Here is a 25,645-nt window from a genome sequence, read left to right on the forward strand (position 1 = left end):
GTGCAAGATACTTATATTACTCCTTCAGTGCCAGATACTTCTACTACTTCTCATATTATTTCAGACATTTCTTCAGCTGCTGAGAAAGTAAGTTCTTTTCCATTTTCCTTTAGAATGCATACAAGATCTAGGTCTGGCATTGACAAGACTAAGAAAATGGATTCCGACTTTGTGGCTTTTAACAATTGGACTACTAGACAACATGCTAATCATCTGGTCCTGCTAGGACACACAAAATATCTCATTACCCTGGCTTTTAGTGTCGTATCTACTTATCCTGCAAATCCCAAAACCTTTAAACAGGCTTCCAAACCACCAATATGGATTAAAGCAATGAAGAATGAGTATACTGCTTTATATGAGAATGGTACTTGGGAGGAGGTCCCATATATTCCTGGCATGAACGTTTCCGGCTGCAAATGGGTCTATAAGACCAAACTAAAGTCAGATAGCACTTTGGAAAGACACAAATCCATATTAGAGGCCAAAGGGTATCATCAAATTGATGGTGTTGATTATGATGAGACTTTTAACCCTGTTGTGAAGGCCACTACCATTAGATGTGTCCTGAGTCTAGCTATGAGAAACAAATGGATTATGAGACAACTTGATATATCTAATGTATTTCTGCATGGGTATTTGGATGAAGATGTGTATATGGAACAACCACCTGGGTTTGTTTCTTCAGAAAATTATTTCTTATGCGCGTCATTTGAAGAAGTATTTATATGGTTTGAAACAACCCCCTAGGGTCTGGTTTGATAGGTTTAGCACATTTGCTGTTGGTTATGGCTTTACAAAGTCAGAGGTGGATAATTCAATGTTTTACTACAACAAGTCTGGCTTGAAGATGATTTTGTTAGTCTATGTTGATGATATAAACTTAGTTGGAGAAACTGATGCTTTACTTCAGTCCTTAATACTTGCTTTGAGTTCTGAATTTACTATGAAGGATTTAGGGAACTTAAGCTATTTTCTGGGTATAGAAGCTACCTTGAATTCTACTTCAAACAAGCTTGTCCTCACATAAAACAAGTTTTCTCTAGATTTGCTCATAAACATGATATGACTGATTGTAAACCATGCAGAACACCTGTTTCTCAAGGCCCAAGAGTTTCTATTCTTGATGGTACTACTTTACCAGATGCTAGTTCCTACAGAAATTTAGTAGGTGGTCTCCAATACATAAAACTTACAAGACCTGACAGTAGTTTTGATGTAAACTGTGTCTCTCAGTTTATGCACTCTCCCACTGATGTGCATCTGCATTTAGCTAAACGCATTCTGAGATACTTAAAGGGTTCTTTGGGTTCAGAGATTGTTATTGGTTCAGGTCCTTGTCATTCAATCAACGCATTCTCTGATATTGATTGGGAAGGTTGTCCACTACTGTAGGATACTGTGTCTTTTTGGGTGATAATTTGGTTCCCTGGTCGACCAAGAAGCAACCCACAATTTCTTGCTCCTCCACTGAGGCAGAGTACAAGGCCTTGGAAGTTGTTTCTTCTAAAATATTGTAGGTCTCATATTTGTTGACTGAATTACAGGTACCCTTACGTACTCCCTGCACTATTTTTGTGATAATTTAGGTGCTAGAAGTCTTGCTCCGAATCCAATTTACCATGCTCGTATCAAACATGTGGAGATTGATTATCACACTATCAGGAGTCTAGTTACTAACATATTCTTGTGTGCTGAGTATATTCCTACTTTGGAGCAAGTTGCAGATTTGTTTACCAAAGGGTTGTCAAAGTCGTTGTTTACTAAGCTGCAAAGCAAACTGATGCACTATCACAATGCTCAGTTTGAGGGGGACTGTAAGAGCTAGTACAACTCAGCTAGTACGTGTCACTAGTAGAACTCATTCTTTATTTGTTTTCTTGTAACCTATGTCTTTATGGCATATGTCTTTGTGACAACTTCTTTCTGTAACTGTCGAGTTCTGTAATGATACTTTATAAGTATCAATTCTTCTCTTTCTTTATTTTCTAATCTGGTTGTAAACAACTCAGTAATTGATCGTAATACAACTCATTGTCTTCTCTTTACAACTTATTGTTTTTCCTTCTCAACTTAGTTTCGGATCTTATCATATCTTTCACTATAAATATCAACATGATGACCGGGACCGATGAATAAACAAAATCATTAACATTTTTTTGTTGATGAAAATTAATGTGCATATTTTTATCCTTCTATAATGAGCAATTCGATATCAATTTTGTAGTCGTAAGTAATTATTTTAATAGTAATTTTTCAATTTTTAAAAATATAAAAGCTAAAAACTAGTATGGAATAAAATACTATCTTCGTTTCATGGAAGGAAATACTATCACTTTAAAAATATGTTAAATTGAAAAAAAAATAATAACATCTCTTTTGCGGATATAGAAGGAGTGTAAGAGCGACCAAAATTTTGCAAATTATTTATTTCTCAGATCCAACTTCTACAACATTTTTGCTTCTTAATTCTGTCTGGAAACGAACTTCTACTCCTGTGAAAAGAAAAAAGACTTCTACATATGCATTGAACTATGATATCCATTAGCTTTTTCTGCCACTAAAATTGAGATGGCTTGTTCCCGTATCTGAAGTTGAACTTACTCAATACCAAAAGCAAAAGGTGCATGAAAAATGAAAATATCGTAGTGCAGCATCCAAAATCCATAAAAGTACTAATTTGACACAGAATTCATGAAGACACCAAAACCAAATATGGATAGAGAGAGAAAGCAACGAAAGCATGCGCTAGAGAGAGACTCTAAAAAGCGCCTGGTAGCGCAGTTTACGGTGCCCGTATTAAATATTTAAATAATTGGATAATTTTTAAATGAAGAAACAGTAATAAGTGGGGTTGGGTTAGAAAATAGAGAGAAGAAGAAAGAAAGAAGGGAGCTTTGTGTTCTGTCGTGCATGCATATTCTTTCTGCATTGCCGGTTTTGCATGCACTCACGCTTCTTTCTTCTTCTTCTCTCTCTTTTCAAACCCCGATCGCCGTGACCCCGGTAACCGGAATCTGACATACATACTTGGATCTCACTTCACCGCCGCCATCTTCACCACTAAGATAATATCAAGCAGTAATAAACAAGCAAAAAAAAAACAAGGAGGGATGAGTAAAAGTAAACTATGATAGGGTTTGGGAATAAACTCAGTTTAGGGTTTTGATTCAACACTTACAAACTAAGTAAGTTATTTTCTTTTCTGTATTTTGGAAATTTCTGTATTCTTTTGTTTCATTTTGATTTGATTTTTTCAATTTGGTGGTTGGGTCAGAGGAAGAAAAAGGGGAATAGTGAGTTTTGGTAAATTTTTGATTTGGTTTTTGTTGTTGTTGTTTCAGGTTAATATTGATTGATTGTAATCATATGGGTACAAATATATGTATGAATGTGTCATGCTCATCAAGCACTTCGATTCATTGGAAGAAAGGCTGGAAATTACGATCTGGTGGATTTGCAGATCTTTGTGATAACTGCGGGTAATTATTCTAAAATTCAATTTCAAAGTTATTTTGAAATGTTTTCTAGAAAACAAGGAAATAGACGTTAGCTGTGTTGGAATTTTAATCTCAGCTCAATTTAATGCCGGTTCCTGCGTGTTCATTTTTTCTGGACTTTTTTCCCCCAAAATTAGTAGAAAATCTCATGGAAATGCCATGTGGTGATATTTGGGGAAAACAATGGTTTACGTGTTTATCCTTATTGTTTTTTTCTTACAATCTTTAGCTTTAATTTTGGTTCACAAATATGAAACAGTAGTACAATACTCGTACTGATAACTGATAATGCTAATAATAGGCTTTTTGTCCTCAAAAATAGACTTTTTATTATCTGACTGTAAGATAGAAAATCCTTACCCTAGTTCCAAAGTTGTAGGGTACTTAAGTGGTCATTAAGATTTAAACGCCCTCACTTAGGATTGGCTAATACTCCAAGTGTGAATGGATGTTCAATGAATTGGATCAGCTTAGTGAAATCAGTGAATTGTTATCTTGATCAGCCTAGTTAGGCAACACTGTTCAGGAGAATGACAGGTGCTATTGTGCATACATTTGACAAATGGTTGTTGCCCAATGGCCCCCGATCATGCAGCTGTTGGGTGTTATGCTGTAAGAGGAAGGTTGGGTTGATTGTGGAATAGGTGATGGCTGATAGGTGATATTCTGTGTGTTATACGACAGTAACACTCTTTAAAAGTTAAGTTAGTGATTTATGAAGTTTTATAAAATCGATGTATGTGGAAGACTTCCGCAAAGCAAGCAACCTTAAACTGATTATTGTTGTATAGTCCTTATGGCAAATTCAGCAATACGACTCCCATACCGTCATGCCAAATCATTCTTTACCTGAGATGTTTGTTAATTGTGGATCCACTGCGTGGAGATCTTTATGATAGCATGAGTATCCAATTTTTAACACACTTCTGTACTCCCTAGATGAAGCATGCCACCAATAGTTTCTTCTAGGAAAGTTTGCCAGCATGAATATAAAATGTTTGAAGCCAAAGCAAATTATGGAATATATAATCATCCATAACTACTACTTTGACAGCTGAAAATCCTATATCGAAAATCTCTCCTACTACAGTCTTCTGTGAGGGCTATCGGAGACATAATAAAAAATAGAGTTACGATTGGCACCTAGCAATAACCAAAAAAATGCAAATTTCATTAAGCCTTCATTTTTCCTGTTTATACTTGATGTTAATATTTCCTGTGATTTCAACATGTTAATGCATGAGATATATCAATTGGTTACCCTAAATCTACATTGATTCCAGGTCTGCTTATGAGCAATTAATCTATTGTGACACATTCCACCTTAAAGAAACTGGTTGGAGGGAATGTACTTCTTGTCGCAAGGTAAGCTGGTCATCCGATGTCTTGATTTCCCGGTTATTTACTTTGCTGATGCTTTTGTTTCTTATCCAACACAACCATATGGTTTACCCCCACTCTTTTTGATTAATCACAGCGCCTTCATTGTGGATGTATTGTTTCGAAGTCGTTTCTTGAGCTACTCGATAATGGTGGTGTAGAGTGTATCAGCTGTGTTAGAAGTGCCCAGTTTTCCTTTGTAAGATCAATCGACAATCATTTGAACAATATCATTAAGCAGGCATAAATGCTATCCATCCATTACTCTAAACCTTCTGAAACTACATGCAGATTCCGAGAGACGAAGAGGTGAATAGATGTCGTACTCTGTCAGCGGATGCTCTTGGTGAAACACAGCAGACATTCTTGGCCAATAAAGTAGATGTTATTAATAGGGGAAATCTCATGTTTTTTGGCTTACGGACGGATGGTGACGGACATATAAACCTACATCAGTCTCACAAAGATAACACAAATGGTTCTCTTCAACATATTAAAGGGGAGCAAGTGATGTCTCCAGTAGGGGACTTTAGAACCCCAAACTTTTCAAATTTAAAAAGACCATTCATGGGATCTTTAGTACAGACTTCCATCGGTATGAATATAGGGAACTCTTTTGAAAATCCTAATATAGCATTGCGTGTACCTGGTTTACTTGTCGATGGAAGGGATCAGAACACACTTGCCTCTTCATTTCAGCAAGGACATAATCTTATGAAAATTGGTTCTGGTTTGAACTCAGAGGCAAGTAAGGATGTTCTGCCACAGGCACGGGTTGCCAGGCCTCCTCCTGTTGAAGGGCGTTGCCGTCCCCAGTTGCTACCACGTTATTGGCCGAAAATTACGGACCAAGAACTCCAGCAAATAGCAGGAGAGTATCCATGAGAATCTTTTATGTTGCATCTGTTGCTTAAGTATTTAGCCTATATTTATTGCTGTTTGTCTCCTTGAAAGTTATGATTCCTTAACCAATCTTCTAGTACAAATTCAACTATTGTGCCACTGTTTGAGAAGGTTTTGAGTGCAAGTGATGCGGGTCGGATTGGTCGTTTAGTTCTCCCAAAAGCATGTGCTGAGGTAACCTCTCTTCTATGCTAACTTATGTTTACCAATATGAAATTTGTAGTTCTACTTCAATGCTTTCGTAGAACTTACTTTGTTAAACGAAAAAAATATGCAGGCGTATTTCCCTCGAATATCCCAGCCTGAAGGTCTTCCTATAAGGATTCAAGATATTAAGGGAAAAGATTGGATGTTTCAATTCAGATTTTGGCCCAATAACAACAGCAGAATGTATGTCTTAGAAGGTGTAACCCCATGTATACAGTCTATGCAATTACAAGCTGGTGATACTGGTACTATCAAAAGCTCTTGTACCCGGATATTGAAAATTTTAGTATTTGTACAGTGGCATGTCAGTCTTCCTTTTTTCCGTCATATTAATGTTTTTCTCATCCTCTTTTATACTGCAGTTACTTTCAGTCGCATAGATCCTGAAGGAAAACTCCTCATGGGCTTTCGGAAGACCTCAAGCCCTGTAATTATGCAGGTATTCATCTTAGGGCACGTTTCGTGTTTTATCTCTGCACACAGCCACCACACTCTAGAATCTCAGTTGAGTTTTCTGTTTGCCCAGAGGGGGTACTAACTTTAAGATTCGTTTTACTATTGATAATGCAACAGGAGAACCAAATGTCTGCCATGTCTAGTGGCATACTACCCTATTCTGGTGCTGGTGGGAACCGACCTATAGCAAGTGGTTATTCAAACCGCAATCGGTCACCGAAGGGATATGTGGATCCACATCTAAGTGCTCTATCGGACTTGAATATAGGCAATGGAGATATTAGCTGGCATAAAAATGAAGACAACGGAGGCTGGCCAGGCGAGGGTTTGCCGATGCAGCAACCATTGTTTGTTCAGAGAAGTCGTAAAATTGGATCCAAAGGTAAGAGGTTGCTCATGGACACCGAAGATGCTCTTGAGCTGAAGCTGACATGGGAAGAGGCACAGGATTTGCTTCGCCCTCCCCCTACTGTGAAACCTAGCATAGTCAAAATTGAGGACCATGAGTTTGAAGAATATGAAGTAAGTATCGAAATAGAAGTTTCCAAATACTTCCGCAAACATTATTGTTATTATTTGTTATGCCATAGTGTTGGTTAAACTCGTAATGATTTTTGCCATGTATGTTTTCTCCCAATGAATACTTTCTGAGTATCAAGTTTATCCCTTTTAGTAATTCATTTAACCATTTCCTCCTTAAGCTTACTCTCTAGTGTCCGAAGAGTAGTCCAGCATGATTCCTCTCTTGATTAGTGATTGGAATAGAAAGGATACATCTCTTGAGTTAGTTTATTAGGATTTAAGAAGAAAAGATTCTTTTGTTCAGAGAATGAGTCATTTAATCACCATTGTCTTAGACTTTGTAGAAATATCCTACCTGAGAAAATTTGAATAATAGGTGGTGCATGACAGAGCACAAGTGATGGTTATCCAAGAAACTTACAGTAGTGTAAAACTCATCCCATCCAGTCAATATTTCTATAAATTGATAGTAATCTAATAGGTTTATGTTTGTATAAATACTTTTTATTGCCAATTAACCTTCTTACAAATTCAGTGTGATATAAATGATTTTACTGGTACTCAGACTGTAATCAAAACTTCTCTTATCTAAAGGCTTACCAGAACCAGTCACTTTTTTCATGTATGAGATTTCGGTAAATCCACGGGCCATTTTGGAGTTCACCCAAAACCAAAACCAAATGCACATGGGATCAATACTTTTGCTTGATTGACGTTTCTGATATTTCACTTCTGCAAGGTTCTTTGGAAAATCTTCGTAGTAGATGTTAAACTGGTCTAGTTTCATGGTTCATTTCTTCTTTTGTTTTAATGTAGGAACCTCCAGTTTTCGGGAAGAAGACAATTTTTACAGCACGATCATCTGGGTATGTATTTATTTATTGTGTACTATTTTTTCAGTTGCACCTGCACAAATATTATCTTTCTGATGAGTGGTAAATTTTGGCAAATCATATATTGAGCAATCCTTATGCAGTAGTAATTCCAATGTGGCAAGGTGGTCAACCTTTTCTTCTGATCCGCTTGCTCTAGATATCCTTGAAGGGCTTGGGGTAGTCTAGAAGATAACAACCCTAGGCACAAAGTAAATAAAAAAGTTGCTGGATTAATTTTGTAGTACTTGTCATGCGAGGAAGAGTAGCTAGTTGGTCCATCACATTATCAGCAGACAGGTTAGCATCTGTAGGTCTTGGTTCCATTCTAGTATTTTTGGCCCAGCACATATCACCTGAGAGGTTAGCACATATCAGCAGCCAGGTTGCACCTGTTGGTGCTGTTTCCATTTTACTTTCGCGTGTACAGCGTCCTGCCTTGTTTTATACACATGGTTGTGTTTGTTGTCACTTTGTTGGTCAGAATCCCCTGTTCTGCCAAGCAGCTTCCTATTCTGCGACTATCTGTACTGCAATAATAAGGTTTTCACTTATAGGTTGGTGACCAAGATCGTGAAAGGTCAATCTCACTTTAGTATGACCGTTTAACAGCCAGTTTATATGCTGTGTGTTGGGGGCTATAAGGCATCATGTGCATTTCGGCTTATGAAGGTGTGGACGTGGCACATATTTTGATTTCTGGCCAGTGCTTATTGGCTGATATCTGGCTTTTCGTGTGTGTGTGGTGGGGCTAAGTTTGTGTACCCACCTTATAATTGGGTGGAGAAGTCTCACGTGCCAGAACCTTTTGGCTGCTGCTTGTGCTAGTATGGCTCTAGCACACGATTTTTCTGCCAGTGAGGGCTAGGGATGAGTTATCATTATCTTAATTTCATGTGATAGACGTGCAATTATGAAGTACAGGATGGCCAACTTTATTGCCCATTGTCACTGTTAGACTTCCTATCTAGGTCTTGACATTTAGAGGTGCTTTGATGATTCAAATATTAAATTATATCTAATATTAGACTCAATTGAATAGTTGTATTACTAATTAATAATTAATAGTAAACTAATTTTCTATTTACCAGAGAGTCGTTTGAAGTTTTTCTTTTTTGAAAGAAAATTCCATTGGCTTCCTTTCTTCTAGTTACTGTTAAACACCTGCTACTTGTTCGCTATCTTGTAATGTTAAAGTATGAACATTCTGCATAAGTCTGTGATTCGTGGAGAATTTCTTTTATGTCTTGATGCCATTTTCTCTTTTTTAAGCAAGCTTAAATCTTTAAGGCTTGGACACTCAAACATGATTATCCAGTTTGATGAACTTGGTCTTCCAGGGGTCAAGATCAATGGGTTCAGTGTGATAGTTGCTCCAGGTGGCGAAAATTGCCAGCAGATGTTCTTCTCCCTTCTAAGTGGACATGTGCTGATAATACTTGGGATCCTGAAAGGTCCGTAGCAAGGGTTACGATAAATGATTTTTTTTCATTTGAGGAGGACATGTTTAAAGTTTATCTTCCCTTTCTAATATTATTTTCAAACGATTGTAGGAGTTCGTGTTCGATACCAGATGAACTGAGCCGAAAAGAGCTGGACAATTTTCTTAGAATGAACATGGGTATGACGCAACTTGTGTATTAGTGTTTTCATAGCTTTCAATATAATAGTTGATTTTTCCTCAGTTCTAGCTCCCATACTAACCTGTAACCTAAACCATGATTTTATTGGAAGGTAACCATAGAATGTACATAATTAAATGGCCCACTGTATACAGCGTAGAGCCCTTTGACAAGTTGGTAGTCACATGGCATTTGAGCAGAGGACAAACTCTGAGCTAAGGCTGTAGGGATTCTAGGGAAGTATTGAAAACAGTGGACCGAATCCTGTATTTTCTATTTTCTTAAATAAACTAGCATCTCTCTACATCTTCGAGCTTTGGAAGAAGTTGGTTGTTTCATATATGATTTGAAATATTATCATTCATATTTTCCTCGTCTAACAGCTTAGTCGTCTCCGGTTTTCTGGTCATTTTGTTGTCTTCCTACATAAAACTCTCACGTTGCCATAATTTATCATTTCACTGTCTTCTGTCATGGTTGTGATTATCGCATCATTGAACCATGCAATGCCTTCGTGAATTTTGATATATGCTTTTTGCACCAGATATCAAGAAACGAAGAGTAACAGCTAACCGTAGACCAACACTAGAGCGTGAACCTTCTGCTCTAGATGCTCTGGCTAGTGTTGCAGCTCTTGGAGATAGTGCTGTTGATCCTGAAATTCCTTCTGTTGCCACTACCACCAGACACCCTCGACATCGTCCTGGATGCTCGTGCATCGTGTGCATTCAGCCTCCTAGTGGAAAAGGCCAAAAGCATAAGCCCACTTGCAACTGCAACGTGTGCATGACAGTGAAACGGCGCTTTGAAACTCTAATGATGCGCAAGAAGAAACGTCAGGAACTTGAAGGAGAAATGGCTCAAAAGAAAATCAACATATCAATAGGTTCTAACAGGGATGCAATAGAAGAAGGTGGATCGAAGTGTAGAATGTTGCCTTCCGATGGTGAAGAAACAAGGCCACGATCTACAGAATCTAAAGATGGTCGGAGTAGAAACTTATTTAATTATCAAACCACTGACACCGCTATGGTTCAGATAGATTTGAACTGTGATCCTGACCGTGATCAGTTAGAACTTCTGCGAAGAGGCCCGCCGTCAGCACTAGGTGTTAGCATGATGACTCTTCTTCAGGAGGCAAGTCTTCCACTTGAGACTTATTTAAAGCAGAATGGTCTGACAAGTTTGGCATGGGAGAATCACCAAGGAAGCTCTAGTACTCATGGCGCAGCCGCTGCTGTACCACCCCACGAAGTTGTTGGGGAGGATAATCATGAAGGACTAAGACCGTCAACTCCTGATGAAAATGACATCGCTTTAGTACAAGAAAGAGAGATTGAGGGTGGCGATGAAGGGCGGCCTTCTGTGAATGACGAACAGAGCCAAGAGGAAAATAATGATGGTATAGTGTGAATCCAAATTTGAAAATAGTTGTTTCATCTGTAATTTTAAGTTTTTGATGGGTGTAAAGTTGATAAGTCTCTTGTTGTTGTTATAATTCTCCATCTCTGCTTGTTGTAGCCAATATTTTTTTTTGGTGTTACAATATTAAGCTAAAGGTCCAGAGCTCAATTTCTCATAGTTTTTAAGGCGCACATTTATCTACTCAGGAAAAATAAAAAGCTACGACAAGCCATGTTCTAAACTCTGCCCGTAGTTTAAAAATCCGTTCAAAAACTGTTACATGAATAACTTTAAATAAATTAATAAAACAGTCGAGATAGTTTCTAACAATATTTTTTTTGTCTAAACCGTGTTCATGGAACATTAGCGTATCTGTTAACTTATTATTTTTTCACATATAATTCATTCTTAATTAGGAAGGCCGGTCACACTTTCTCGATAAATAATAAAATGAAATCTTACTTTGTCATTTCATTTTTGATTCTTTTATGACCGTATTTTCCTTGCAAGTGTCCCAAGTTCCATTACCTTAGATTGATCGACACAAAATCTTGGCTTATTTCATCAGTGTTTGGCTGTACTTGCAACCCTTTCTTTTATAAAAACCAGACTGCTTTTTTCCAATTCTAGGAAAGATTAGCTAGTAGCTTATATTGCTTGACTAGACCTTCAAAGAAAAAAATTAGTAGCTTGATTTATTAGCTTAATCAACAAATGGGAGACAAAAAAGCCACATTAGTGAACGCAAGGAAAGAACTTGAAGAACTTTATCTTGGAATTCCTGATGAATCTGTGAATCTTACATTCGAAGATTTGGTTAAGTTAAAACAACAGAGTGGTGTAGCAGAAAGAAAACAACCAAGTATAGAGCCGATTCAGGAAGTTCATGTGACTAGTGGCAAGGAAGCCTTAGGTATTGCGAAATCACCTAGCTTCGCATTCATAAAGGGTTTACAAGCTTCTAAGGAATATGGAGACCACCGTATTGAAGGAGACATTAAGTACACATCACCTAGAAACCATCACCGGTATGGAGGAACTGATCACCGCTATCAACAAGGAAATCCTTTTCATAATCACACGATTCAAGATATCAATACTGCCAAGAACAACGACATGCGATCTCTGGAAAATAGCTTCATGTACGACGATGGTAGTATATGTGCAGGGAGTACCTTTGCAGAGAGAGGTGGAAGAAAAAGGGCCGGAATCCCTCACTCGAATATTTGCACCATTTGTAGCACATATATCTATGTCTTCCGGAATCGATGTCTGGTAATATGCCGAAACTTGCCTATCTAATTCATTTGAGCTAATGCGGAGCCAGATATATATGAAAAATGTTCTAAATTTGTCCTGGTGGAAATAAAGGCAACTGGCTCCCAAGGCCAGCTTATGTACAACTTTACAGAAAATGTTCTAATTTCACCCTTGTAGTATTCATTGTTTGCCTTCATGATTTTTTTATATTTTTTTATGCCTTCTTTTCTACCTTTAATCCTGGTTCCACTACTGTATAAAACCAGAGCTTTTATCCACATTATGTGTTAGCTTGATTCATATTTTGCTTAATGATTGAAATGCAGGTTTGTGGAAGAGTTTATTGCAGACAATGCAAAAATATTGGAATGGGAGACATGACAGAAGGAAGAAAGTGTGTAGAATGTCTTGGTAGAAGGTTTAGCCAAAGGTATACTACCTACTACTATTTCGAGTTGATTTTTTCATGTTTTCAGTGTATGGATATACATGCTCTTGAACCCTTTGTTAAATGGTGCTTATGAGACCATGCATGAGTTCATTATGGGTCGGCTTTGACAGTTTTCAAGCAATTTACTGGGGGTTCACTAATGGGTGACTTGGTGATAATACGATTTAATTAGCTAATTATGCCAAAATCGGTTAGTGTTTGTATGCTTAGTGTGTTTTATACTTGCGTATTCATTTTTATGTTTAGTTTTGTCATCTCTACAGTTTGCTGATGAAACATTTGCCGTCCTCATTTTTGTTCTGGTCATTATTGTTGCTTTCTTTTTGTACTTATCTAAACAACATTATGTCTTTGTATTTGCTGACAGGTATATACAAAAAGCGGGAGAGATAGGATGCTGCGCCGGGTATTCAAGCACCGTCAAACAACAAGAGTTGATATGGGCAGAGAAAGGACCTAGGAGGAACGGAGATCATCACCGGAGGGAACATGGAGGAGGAGGAGGACATGATACCCATAGCAATAGCATGATGACGTCAGCAACAAAACCAAGAGTTTCAAGAAGTCCAAGTCCCGTTAGGGCAGCTGCATATGTTGCTAGTAACTCTCCTTCTTTTGTCATGGGTTCTCCATTTTCTGCTTCTTATACCCCTACCCATCACCATATTCCATTTTAAAGCTCGGTATTCCCCTTATCGTTATCAACAATTTCAATTATCTACATAATGTTAGCTATTAGTGGCTGCTATTATTGACTCGTTGTGCTGCATTAATCTGAAATTATTTGTCATTAAAAATTGGTTAAATAACTATATCCATTTTACTACTATGCAACTTGCTGCTTGTAGTATGAACTATGAACCTTTTGAGCTTGTTTTTAAACATTTTATGGAGGAGTATAGAGATCCGTAATGTCTGAAAAATAGATCTAAAATAAGTTAACAAAATCTTCTTTGTTATTTATTCACATGAAACGTTTAGTACAGCAGAAGATTGATACATTGCTTAAAATACACTCATCAGTTCTTTATATACAGAACCCCCATCAGTTTCCTTCTTTTCTTTTTTCATACCCGTTGTCAGGTGGGAAAGTAAGGAAGACCTACAACTCAGCTTCTATGCACTAATCTTAAAAACGGCAACAACAAACAAAGCAGATGTTGAGAAATAATATAAACGTCTAGAAAGAATGTGTCATTTACAATCAAAACCCTTCAACTCCAACAATCCTTCTAGCTGTTGTGGACCTAGATTTTCGAATTTCCTGGTTCCCATTCATCTCTTGCAGTGACACTATAGATGAACATGATTGCCGAGGACATAACATGGGCATCGACGGCTGCCTGAGGAATGAAATTGATGATCCGGATCTAAGAGGTGGGCTTGGAGGGAAACTTAACCTTGGTGGTCTAGTCATGACCCCGTTTAGACTTGGAGACCTTGACATATTTTTTCCTGCAATTGCTGTTGGTTCTTGAAGGGGAAACCTGCATGAGTGTTTCATATCTTGGATGTTATGTAGAGACTCGACAATTGTTCTCATGGTGGGTCTTTCTAAGGAATCCTTCTGAAGGCATCTTAGAGCAATGTCGGCAACGGTTCTAGATGCTTTTGGAGGGAATCGACCTTTTAACCGTGGATCCATTATCAAAGCTAAACGAGAATCATCAGCTAAGAAAGGCCGGCTCCACTTTACTAAGTCTCTCTCCTCTTTTGGATGGCGAATGTCCAGATTTTTCCGCCCAGTGAGTAATTCAAGCAAAACAATCCCGAAACTCCAAACATTGCTCTTAGGAGTAAGTAGTCCTCTCTCTAACGTCTCCACTGAAAGATTTGCCACTGCCTGGATAGTACATAAGAGAAAACCTAATTAACCAAATGACTTGAAAAAAAATTAGGGTTTTCACGAGGACCAACTCTAAGAACTGTTGAAATAAAATTATCACCAAAACATGACACGAATATTTAATACACAAAAGTTGGTCTGGAGCTTACCGCGGATGTATCTAATATTTCAGGATTTGGACTCACACAACCATAACCGGAAAGCTTGGCGCTAAAGTCCTTGTCTATCTGAATGTTGGCAGTTGAGAACTCATTGTACATTGCCTGTGAAAAGCACAAATTTAATTTAATCAATGTTTAGCAGGATAAATTTATTAAGTTGAAAACCATCAACAACTTTAACTACATACTCCAGATACTTACAGTATAGATTAGGAAACCGGTAACCTTGTAGCAGTAAGAATGAACTATTTCAGGTAGAGAGTTATAATAAAGTGTGTGTATGTACCTGGAAAGGACCTTCTTCATGCAAAAAGGCCAGACCTTGTGCTGCACAAAGAGCCACCTTCATTCGGCTATTCCAGTCAATTGGAGGCCCATCAGATCTCCCATACAGCAATGTATCTAAGCTTCCATGGAAGAGCCTTTCATATATCAACATCCGTGGTTCGGAACCTTCACGAGCATGGTAACCTAGCAGCTTACAAAGCTGTGGATGTTGCAAAGAAGCAATTACGTTGACCTCATTAAAGAACTCCTTGAATCCCTGCAATAATGTACACGAGCTGGATTACGAACTTGCCACTTTTGTATTTTTTTCCCCCCAAATTTGGGGGTTGTCAGTTAAGGTTCCTAATTTGATATGTATTTAATGTTTAGCAAGGCATATTTATTAAGTTGAGAACCATCAGCAACTTTTAACTACACACTCCAAATACTTCACAATATAGAGCTTGCGAACTTGCGATCTTTGTGTAAAGTAAACTCATTCACAGGTATAATGCATCAACACCAGCATGGGTGGCACAAAAACCTAAAAATACTAACTCAACAATAAACTTCAGTATGAAAGTTCGGCAGCATTTTGTAAACCAGCATTTAATAATCCTGAAGGCTCAACCATGTCCCTGCTGAAGATTCAGTCATATTTTGTAAACTAAGCCTATAAAATCCAGCTCAAGAAGATTGATGCTCGTGATGAAACCATGAAAAGCATGTAGCAATGGGAAGAGAGAATTGCTACCTGAGAAGATGGAAGAAGGCGGGTTACGGTGGCTTCGAGTTTCTTCGAACCAGAGAAATCATCTCCAAAAGACGCTTTGTAAATTACAGAAGAAAGACACTCGGACATGCATCGATCAGGTGAGAATTGGTGACAAGCAGCTGCAATCTCATCATAAGAAAAATTGCGAACACCAACTAAACGAGGCAACGGTAAAGGACCAGGAGTGACTAAAAGAGGAGCACTTGCATTTCCAGATTTAAAACTTCCTACGGACTTCAACATCACTCCACTCTGAGGAGCCGGAAGAGGAAGAGGTTGTGGACCTAAATGATCCTTAATTAATCCACCGCAAACCTTCGTCTCCTGCTCTTCGCATTCATTTGGTAACACTTTATCCTGCTCTGGCATGTTTATGCTTGATGGAGCCGATAACGCCCGTGTTCTATTATTAGCGAGTCTATTAATAATTTGAACAGTTTTTACTTTGTCTCTGAAACTTGGAGGAGCAGATTGCAGAGAAAAACTTTGTTTCTGAGGTTCAGGGAGTACTGTAGATATACTCTCCTGAGGGTGTACGAGCTTTGGATGAACAACCGACTCAGACTTTTTCTTTTTACCCTTTAAACCTGGGAAGCACCCCATGTCTTATAATTCAATTCTTCTAACAAACTAACTTCTTTTTCTCCCTGCACTAGGGAAACGAAGGGTATAAGAACTTGAACCACCAATACTTCACCAAAAATAATAAATTCCCAAGCTTCACAAGACTGGTAATTACAATGTGTCAAGAAATATACACAGACAGAAGCTCAGAAAATTCAAATGGACCTACTTAAATTCATGCTTACTTATCTTATATATCTCATTGCTGAAGAAGATTATGAACAACATTTACCTACAAATGAAGATTCTAAGCTGTCTAACTTGACCTAAACCCCAGGTTGAACTAACAAAAAAATGATGTCAAATTACTACAACTAATGTTCGGAATATATAACCAAAAAAATCAACTATGATACACCAAAAGACAACAAAAGAATCAAGTAGTAGATAAAAAATACCCGAAGAAACTTTATTGTACCCCAGAATCTAAGATACAGTAAATTCAACAAAGATCTGGTCCCCCCCCCCCCCCCCCCCAAATACAAACAAATAATACGAAAACCCCAAATCATTCAAAACCTAACCTAATAACCTCCAATTTGCTGTATGAACAAACAAAACGCAAAAAAAAATCACATAATTTAAAACTTACTAAAATGAAGAACCTTAACTGACAAGCTAAGGAACAACAGAGAATGGAAACCTTAAAATAAAATTGCAGATAAACCGTACTTACCAGCAGCGATCTAGTTCCAAAGAAAGTGAGAGAAGTAAATGATTGCAGCAGGTCTAAGAAAACGATCTGAAATCTTCTGAAAATGAGCATTCAAAACATGTTTATTTATTTTTTTGAAATGTATAGAGAGAGAAGGGGAAAGAAAGTGCAAACCCTAACTAAAAACAAGTCAATGAATGAATGCCGAAGGTGGGTTTTGTGAGAGGACTGAAGAAGACTGAATCAAGAGGAGAGAGATAGACTCATAGAGAGAGAGATGTAGTAGAAGGTGGGTGTCACAGTGTCAGTCTTCAGTCAAACATCTCGAAAAGAAAAAAGAAAGAAAACAGTTTTATAACAAAACAAACCGGAAACGGCCTTCTTTCGTCGTTTTTTTTATTCTTTCTTGGTTTTCCTTTTTTTGGAGTGGGTAAATGCCAATCTTGACGGACGGGGATTCTTATTATAATCAGCCTCCTGTTAAGAAACACACACATTTTACATGGAAAATGAAGATTATCAGGAAGAAGAATGCATAATTCGTTCTACTAACTGCCAAGTACCTACCAAGTACTAACTAAGAAAATTATACCATTTGCATTTGAAAGATCATGATCCACTACTGTATTCCATTGAACACTGACTCACGCAACAAATCAGGTGAATATGTGTGGTATTTTTATGTAAGATTTTGAACACTGCAGGAGCAAATCGGGCATTCAAGTAGAAGGATATCGTAATTTAATTTAAGTCAAAGATATGGGATTTGACTGATTGCAATCCATCCGATGGTCGTGTGGCGGAGATATTAACGATCTAATCTAATTGTACGTGGACCATCTTAGGTTTCAATTATATTTTGTTTTCTTCAAGAAACGCAATCTCTGAGTATCTATCTACACGTGGCGCACATGGAGAGGAATTAAAGAGAAGATTACAACTCAAAATGATCTTGGATCGTCCTTGTATAAAGATGATTTGTTGGGCCCATCATCCAGCTGTTTTGGGTTGCTGTAAAACCAGACGATGACGTCGTGTCCTGGTTACAAGAAGTGACAACTGAACAGTGATGTTGCTGGCTGGCTGAGAGACTTGAGATCAGTAAGTAAAACAGCGATGAGACACATACTCAAGGTGTGTCCCGTGATCTGCACCGTGAAAAAATCTAAGGGTCATAAGGACAGTCATAGGAGAGATTTGCAGGGGTGGGATAAAAAGTGGGGTGTACCATCTTTTTTTTCTCTCACACCAAAATCACCTCTTTTTCGGTACACCAAACATTTTCGTAAGTAAAACGGACGGCAGATAACATACTAGTACAAGAAGTTACACAACTACAACTAAACACTTAAGACGGGTTTAGTGACTCTTGGCGAGCCACTCTCAATTGCTTTTCGATATCAGTTTGGGAAGAACCTAGCCCCGGTGGTTATTTCCGGTTTTGAGGGGATAATGGATAATAATTGTCCATTATCTAGTTTGTTGGGTCTATTAATTTCTAAGATGTAAAAGATTTAAGAGAATTTTGATAAAGTGCCTCTGTTTTGAAATGCACTAATAAAAGTGTCCCTGTTTTTTCTGAACTTTTCAAAAGTGCCCCTTTTTGACCGTTTTTTGAATAAAACGGCTAACGGCTTGTTACGGCCGTTAAGTTCCGGCTGGTACCTGATAAAAGTCTCAAAAGCCCTCAATAGAGTTGGTCTGAATAAGGCTGAGTCGACGAGTTGGGGTTCAGCGAGTCACTGAGTAGACTCGCTGAAGAATTAATTAGGCAGAGTCCTGTCTGTTTCTGGTGTTATTCCAGCCCTTTCAGGCATGTAATTCTTCTCACCTGCACAACGTAGCATACATCTAATTCACAACTCAATCATTAGTATCACCCGATAACAACACCAACCCTAGTTCACTAAACCATTGGAAGCATCAATAGTATCACCTTCATCTTCCTTGTATAATTCCTGCTATGATAACAACACCAACCCTAGTTCACTAAACCATTCATCAACACCCACAGCAGCAGCACACATAATCTCCTAACCAGTTCAGCTCTCTGCAACAACCTCCTTTGAGTCTTGACTGCACCACAACACTACCAGGACCATCTGCATCTCATTCCCTAGCTCTAAACCATTACAACTGCAGTTGCAATTCCATGGTCTGTAGTAACACAACAACACCACTTCCACCAGCCTATAACACCACCATTTCCTCAAGCCAACATTAGTAGCATCTCTTATAGTTTCAATACCATCTAACCAGTTTGAACTACACCTCAACTACCTGCACCTGCAATTCCCTGTCCTAACATAATCTAAATCCATTCTTGAGCCAACACACAACACCAACCAACTCAATTTCAGTTCTCTACTGCACTTGCATCTCCTTAGTCTTTTGCATACCAATACCAACATTTGCTCTCTCTTTCATGGTTACCTTCAAGAACTGCATATGCATCTTCACCCGAATTCCATCAAGAGCTGCATCTGCACCTAATTAAAAGAAATCCCTAGATTAACAGTCACAAACCCTAGTTAATCAATTCAAGTTCAAACAAACAGATATATGACGAAATAAAACAAACACATCGTAGCAAATTGAAGTCTTTCAAAGGAACGGTACGAATTTGATACACTAATCATCAAACATCTATGTTAACAATAACAAAATCAATCAAAATTAGAACTTTAACCTATTGCTTCTTTTTATTGTCTAACAACAGAATCAAATCAAAATAAAACCCTAGCCCCCGTCTCTGAGATGGCCGCTATCCGATCTCATGATTTCCTTCAAACCCAACTTCACTGTTTGCATCATCAACAAACCCTAACAGATCAAGACCCATCAACCAGACCAAAATTAAACCCTAACTTCACTCTTAAAATCATCTACAAATCTGGGTTTTTAGCGTTGAGATTAGAAAGAATCTAATTTAATGAGAAGGAGCAATGGTTTATTTCCGAAGATGAAGATGAAGATGAAGGAGAAGCATAAGAGAGGAAAGGGCGACGACTTTCTTCTTTTATCACACCTTTCTTATTTTATCTCGACTGGTTAGATATCCCAAGGATACATATGTAATTTTGATGGCAGTATTGACCGGCTAAATGGGCGCTGACTAATTTTGTTAGACGAAACAAAACAGAAAACACAGTTTTGAAAAGTTGAAAAAAACGAGTTCATATTATTAAACTGGAGATTGTGAGTGGGTCAGTTTATCAAAATTCCCAAAAATTCAACCAAAGCCCCACATATTTCTCTACTGGTCCTACTAAGTTACACAATGTTTAACCAAAATCGTATGACGATTATTCATTTTCTATAAGTTAGACGGTTTTTATGTTAAAATCTCACTTGACTCCACTTAGTTATAAGGTTTTTAAGAGTAGAACAGACAACCATTGTCTGTTTTTCACTTTTTCAAACGGACAACCATTGTCCGTTCGCAAGCTCTTCAAAAAGCTTGATCAATGAATTCCATGAAAACATCAAAGGAAGAATACATAAACGAAATTTTGAAGGAAAGAAAGTTATGGCGGTAGAAAAAACATCACCCTTGAAAGATTGGGAAAAGCAAAAAATTGCATTCATGGCGGAAAAAATACCAAAAGAAAATTTGAACCATACATCTCTGTTGGTCATCACAGTGCCTATTACACGAAAAGAGAAGGATACAGCAATAAAATCCACAGGAGAATGGATGTTGAACAGAACTTTAATCGATACAGGAAGTTCAGTTGATATAATATTTTATCATGCATTCCGGGGAATGGGATTTAAAGACGAAGAAATGTCCAGTTCAGCATATTTTGTTCACGGATTTGGAAAATCCACAACAAAACCTAAAGGAGAAATAGTGGTACGAATTCCACTTGGAGAAATCGAAACACATGTAACATTGTGCGTGGTGGATATGGAATCGCCGTATAATATGTTATTAGGAAGATCATGGATACATGCGATAAAAGTTGTGGTATCAACGTTGCATCAATGTATTAAATTACCCACTCCAAATGGAATAGGTGAAATTAGAGGAGATGTTGACAATGCGAAATTATGTCATCAAAGTGAAGTAAAACATTAAGAAGAACAAGCAAAAAAGAAACAATTTCGCAGAAAATTGGCAAAGGAAGCAAAGAAGGAAGAAGAATTTAGAGTATATATGATAAGGGCAAAAGAAGGCAAAGGAATACCCAGCGAAATTTCAGAAGAAGGGGAAGGACCCATAAAAGCAATAAAAGAACCAACACCAATGGGAAAACCTAAACCCAGTTACACTGCCGCAGAACCAACAAAAGAAATAAACGTTGGGACTATAGAAGAACCTCTAATATTGAGAATTGGAACCAAAATGGATATAGAAGAAGAAGAAAGAACTGTTAACTTGTTGCGAGAATATAAAAATATTTTCGCATGAAACATGGATGAGATACCAGGAATAGATCCATCAATTGCGTGCCACAAATTGGAGATTAACAAAAATGTGAGACCATTTAAACAGAGAATAAGAAAAATTGCAACAAATTACCATTCCCAAATAAAAGAAGAATTACAGAAAATGCTTGAGGCAGGGATTATAAGAGAAGCAAAATACCCAGAATGGATAGCGAATATGGTCATTGTCCCAAAGAAAAACAAGGAAATCGGGATTTGCATAGATTTCACTGATTTAAACAAAGCTTGCCCCAAAGATAGTTTTCCGTTACCAGGTATTCCTCAAATGATGGAATCCGCAGCGGGAAATGATAGGGTATCATCTTTAGAGGGGTACAAAGGGTATAACCAAATCCCTCTCGCCGAAGAAGATCAAGAACATACTGCTTTCTTTGCCCCAAGAGGTTTATATTGTTACACGAAAATGCCATTTGGTTTGCGAAACGCGGGAGCGACATATCAAAGAATGGTAGAGAAGGTGTTCGCAAAATGGATACATAAAACATTAGAAGTATACGTGGACGACATGTTAGTAAAGAGTAAAGAAGCTAAAGACCATGTGCAAGACTTGGGGGAGATTTTTGAACAAATGCGGCAGTATAACATTAAATTGAATCCTGAGAAGTGTACTATTGGATTTGCATCGGGAAATTTTTTAGGCTACATTGTATCAAAGGAAGGAATACAGGTAGATCCAGAAAAAGTGCAAGCAGTTCGTGACATGCCGACACCAGCAACAATAAAAGATGTACAGAAATTGAATGGGCTTCTAGCTTCGCTGGGGAGATTCATTTCGCGATCATCAGACAAATGCAAATATTTTTTCGATATACTCAAGAAGGGTGCAAAATTTAAATGGAGTGATGAATGTGAAAAGGCTTTGCAAGGAATCAAAGAACATCTTATGAATACAACTATTTTACAAAAGGCAGAACAAGGAGAAAAATTATTGATTTACCTTGCGACAACGTTGCATGCATTAAGTGCTGTGTTATTGCGAGTAGACGCAGGAGTGGAGAAACCCATTTATTACATTAGCAAAACTTTTAATACCGCTGAGAAGAATTACTCAAAGATTGAAAAGTTAATCTTAGCATTAGTTTATGCATCATTTAAGCTCCGCATATACTTTCAAGCACACAAGATAAAGGTATTAACAAAAGTACCAATTGAATCAGTGATGAAGAATTCTAGAAGATCAGGAAGGGTGGAGAGATGGAATGCACAAGTAGGCCACTTTGATATTAAATATGAAATTTTGTCTTCACCAAAATCACAAGTTGTTGCGGATTTCTTGGCATAATTTCCTTTAGAAGAAGATGAAGCAGTAGAAGAAATGATGGATGTAGAAGAAGAACATGGAGATACAAAAGATTTATTAACAAAACCAAATATATGGGAAATATTGGTAGATGGATCATCAAATGGAGAAGGAAATGGAGTTGGAATTGTTTTAATTTCGCCAGAAGGAATAAAGATGACTTTTTTATTCAGATTGGAATTTGCATCCACTAATAATGAAACAGAATATGAAGCTGTGATACATGCCTTAAAATTCGCAATAGAAATGAAACTAGAAAATGCCAGGATCACTAGTGATTCGCAGCTAGTTATTCGCCAAATAAAAGGAGAGTATACTACAAATGAACCATCCTTGAAGAAATACAAGAAGCTGGTTGAATAATTATCAGCGAAAATCCCAAAGATAAAATGGAGGCACATTTCAAGAAAGGATAATAGACTCGCAGACGCTTTTGCTTTCATCTCAAGCATGATGACAGATCCAACTGCGAGATGCATAAAAATACAAACACTTTTTTCACCATCAATAAATAAAGAAGAGGAAGATGTGGATGTGATGATAATAAATAATGAAAAAGAAGAACAAATAAACAATGTCGCAGACTGGAGAATGGAACTTCATGCATATTTGGCGAAAGGAGAAACACCAAAAAATAGATTGGAAACACACAAATTAAAAAGCCGAGCAACGAATTATGAATTAAGAGATGGGTTGCTATACCGAAAATCCTTTAGTGGACCATCACTCAGATGTTTGACACGAGAGGAAGGAGAAAAGGTGTTGAAAATGTTACATAGTGGAGATGCTGGCAATCATAGTGGAGGAAGATCTTTGGCACATAGAGCAAAAATGCAAGGTTATTACTGGCCATACATGCATGAAGATGCAAAACAAATATCAAGACGTTGCGAAGATTGTCAGCGGCATGGAAAGAAAATACATGCACCAGGAGCACCATTGTCATCTTCAACCAGTGTGTGGCCCTTTGGAAAATGGGGCTTAGACATTGTGGGGCCATTTTTACCAGGAACTGGACAAAGAAGATACTTAATAGTCACAACAGATTATTTCACAAAATGGACATAAGTGAAGGCATTACAACATATTCGCGACAAAGATATCTTTACATTCATATTATAAAATATCATTTGCATATTTGGAATTCCTGCACAGTTGGTATCTGATAATAGGAAACAGTTTGAGGGGCAGAATATAGAAATGTTACTTTATGCATTCAAGATAAAATGTGGAAAGTCCACTCCTTTGTATCCACAAGCTAATGGGAAAATAGAAGCAAACAAATAAAACAATTGCAGATATATTAAAGAAGAAATTGGAAGGACATCACAGATCATGGTGCGAACAAGTACATAATGCAGTATGGGCTTATAATACAACTAGAAGAGAAGCTACTGGAATGTCACCTTTTTGTTTAACATACGGAGTTGAAGCGGTGTTACCAACAGAAGTTGTTATTCCGACAACAAAAAGAGAAGCTTGGGAGAAAAATCTTAGTGCGTGCTTAATTTTAAACAAACTTGATGAATTAGAAGAAAGAAGAGAAAAAGCTTTACAACATATGGAGAATTATCAGCGAAGATTAGCTCGGGAATATAATAAACGTGTCAAAATACGCGAATTTCAACCAGGAGATTTAGTTCTGCGAGAAACACCAATATATCAGTGAGAAAATGGTGGAAAATTAGCGGAAAAATGGGATGGACCTTACATCATTAAGGAGATAGTTGGAACATGAGCTTATAGATTAATGGATCCAGAAGGAAGAGATGTTGGTCATAGATTAGACAGACCATGGAACAGGTTGTATTTAAAAAGATATTATCAGTAAGAAGCTTTGAGAAGTTATGAATTCTGAAAGAATAATTGCAGAATTACTCATATTAAAAGAAGATCATGATGTGCGAAATTGTCGCCGAGATAATCACAGAACAATGACATGAAAGAAAGGGGCGAACCTTTATGGCGTACACCCTAGTTCGCAAATAAAATTTCGCAAGAGGCAAATGTAAGACCTAAAGTACGTCATATTAGGGGGTACCTGTTACATGGCTCAGGGAAAGGCTACACCGCCATCAGAACCTGAGTCATGGAGATTTGGGGTCAATAAAGCCCATCCGGGAGAGGCACCTTGGATTATCAACTTAAGCATATGACTTAGGTTGGGCGACTAAGGTAATACGGAATCTCCCAAGGAGTGCAAAATCTTATCAAGGCGCCGAGGTACACGGTTGAGTCAAGAGTGCCGGGGGCGTTTGAAGCGTCCTTGCCATTCTTGACAAGTCTTGGCTCATACTGCACTCGGCCTGAAGAAAACCCCACTTAGGGTGCAGTCTTGTAACCATAAGCCCTATAGGAAAAAGGGATAAGAGGATGCGAAAACAACTGGTTGTTGTTAAGACTGGATGGGAGGAGCTAACCTTGTATGGTAGAAGTACGCCTCCTTGAAGGGGAAACCAGGGGGAAGATAAGGGCGGCACCCTCCATTAGGGAGCTGATAAGTGTCTTAAGACGCAAATGTCATGAGGCTTTTTATTCGCAAGGATATTAAGGCTTGTCATATTTGTGCAACAATCCTGAAGAGGAAATAATACAAAAGAAAAGGATAAGACGAGATCAATGGGTTTTCGCATGAAAGTGCGAAGACGTCCTGCGATCTCGTCGCAAGACGGCAATGTCATTGGACTTTATTTTCGCAAGAATATTTAGGCCTGTCATATTGTCGCAACATTCCTGAAGAGGCCATAATACAAAAGAAAAAGTTAAGACAAGATCAATGGGTTTTTTGTATGAAAGTACAAGGACGTCCTGCGATTTTGTCGCAATGACAAGAGATGGCATAATAAGACCTTTAATTAGGAAGGAAAAATAAGACCATATGATAAAACAAATTAATCATAAGCATTCATAACAAATTATTTTTTTTGCAAGAAAGATAATGAGAGGCAAGTATGGGAATCGATACACAAGAAGCATTATCTTTCTTAT

The 25,645-nt window shown here is 37.7% G+C and overlaps 3 protein-coding genes across 7 annotated transcripts; 2 read left to right on the top strand and 1 right to left on the bottom strand.

Annotated features, from left to right (window-relative positions):
• Window positions 1-2,885: 2,885 nt before the first annotated feature.
• LOC113310501 (B3 domain-containing protein Os07g0679700-like) lies at window positions 2,886-11,043 on the top strand. The gene is made up of 13 exons (XM_026559195.1): window positions 2,886-3,188; window positions 3,345-3,482; window positions 4,784-4,865; window positions 4,978-5,079; window positions 5,172-5,755; window positions 5,861-5,957; window positions 6,061-6,235; window positions 6,353-6,429; window positions 6,564-6,968; window positions 7,785-7,834; window positions 9,181-9,294; window positions 9,394-9,461; window positions 10,007-11,043. The coding sequence occupies exons 2-13, from the start codon at window positions 3,370-3,372 to the stop codon at window positions 10,873-10,875; spliced, it is 2,736 nt and encodes a 911-aa protein (XP_026414980.1). The 5' UTR covers window positions 2,886-3,188; window positions 3,345-3,369; the 3' UTR covers window positions 10,876-11,043.
• Window positions 11,044-11,518: 475 nt separating this feature from the next.
• LOC113310645 lies at window positions 11,519-13,500 on the top strand. The gene is made up of 3 exons (XM_026559376.1): window positions 11,519-12,141; window positions 12,453-12,556; window positions 12,945-13,500. Exons 1-3 carry the CDS (start codon window positions 11,581-11,583, stop codon window positions 13,252-13,254), a joined length of 975 nt encoding a protein of 324 aa, XP_026415161.1. The 5' UTR covers window positions 11,519-11,580; the 3' UTR covers window positions 13,255-13,500.
• An 11-nt stretch (window positions 13,501-13,511) lies between these two features.
• Window positions 13,512-19,902, bottom strand: LOC113310646 (probable serine/threonine-protein kinase PBL11). 5 transcript variants are annotated; one of them, XM_026559380.1, is made up of 8 exons: window positions 18,571-19,902; window positions 17,498-18,053; window positions 17,274-17,382; window positions 16,927-17,002; window positions 15,606-16,273; window positions 14,871-15,128; window positions 14,573-14,686; window positions 13,512-14,420 (listed from the first exon to the last, which is right to left on the bottom strand). In XM_026559380.1, exons 5-8 carry the CDS (start codon window positions 16,227-16,229, stop codon window positions 13,782-13,784), a joined length of 1,635 nt encoding a protein of 544 aa, XP_026415165.1. In that variant the 5' UTR covers window positions 16,230-16,273; window positions 16,927-17,002; window positions 17,274-17,382; window positions 17,498-18,053; window positions 18,571-19,902; the 3' UTR covers window positions 13,512-13,781. The 5 variants fall into 5 exon arrangements, with proteins under 5 accessions (XP_026415165.1, XP_026415166.1, XP_026415164.1 ...); XM_026559381.1 differs by lacking the exon at window positions 18,571-19,902 and having other exon boundaries at window positions 15,606-16,278; window positions 17,274-17,524; XM_026559379.1 differs by lacking the exon at window positions 18,571-19,902 and having other exon boundaries at window positions 17,274-17,523.
• Between the last annotated feature and the right edge of the window lie 5,743 nt (window positions 19,903-25,645).

The sequence above is a fragment of the Papaver somniferum genome, chromosome 9, assembly GCF_003573695.1.
Source record: "Papaver somniferum cultivar HN1 chromosome 9, ASM357369v1, whole genome shotgun sequence".
NCBI classification, from domain to species: domain Eukaryota; kingdom Viridiplantae; phylum Streptophyta; class Magnoliopsida; order Ranunculales; family Papaveraceae; genus Papaver; species Papaver somniferum.

What these genes read in the sequence shown, in the direction of transcription:
- LOC113310501 (XM_026559195.1), top strand. Translation starts at nt 3,370, where the DNA reads ATGGGTACAAATATATGTATGAATGTGTCATGCTCATCAAGCACTTCG. An exon ending in TTTACAGCACGATCATCTGG is followed by an intron (nt 7,835 to 9,180) that starts GTATGTATTTAT and finishes TTGGTCTTCCAG; the next exon opens with GGGTCAAGATCAATGGGTTC. An exon ending in AATACTTGGGATCCTGAAAG is followed by an intron (nt 9,295 to 9,393) that starts GTCCGTAGCAAG and finishes AAACGATTGTAG; the next exon opens with GAGTTCGTGTTCGATACCAG.
- LOC113310645 (XM_026559376.1), top strand. Translation starts at nt 11,581, where the DNA reads ATGGGAGACAAAAAAGCCACATTAGTGAACGCAAGGAAAGAACTTGAA. An exon ending in TCTTCCGGAATCGATGTCTG is followed by an intron (nt 12,142 to 12,452) that starts GTAATATGCCGA and finishes ATTGAAATGCAG; the next exon opens with GTTTGTGGAAGAGTTTATTG. An exon ending in GGTAGAAGGTTTAGCCAAAG is followed by an intron (nt 12,557 to 12,944) that starts GTATACTACCTA and finishes ATTTGCTGACAG; the next exon opens with GTATATACAAAAAGCGGGAG.
- LOC113310646 (XM_026559380.1), bottom strand. Translation starts at nt 16,229, where the DNA reads ATGGGGTGCTTCCCAGGTTTAAAGGGTAAAAAGAAAAAGTCTGAGTCG. An exon ending in ATGAAGAAGGTCCTTTCCAG is followed by an intron (nt 14,687 to 14,870) that starts GTACATACACAC and finishes TGCTTTTCACAG; the next exon opens with GCAATGTACAATGAGTTCTC. An exon ending in AAATATTAGATACATCCGCG is followed by an intron (nt 14,421 to 14,572) that starts GTAAGCTCCAGA and finishes TGTACTATCCAG; the next exon opens with GCAGTGGCAAATCTTTCAGT.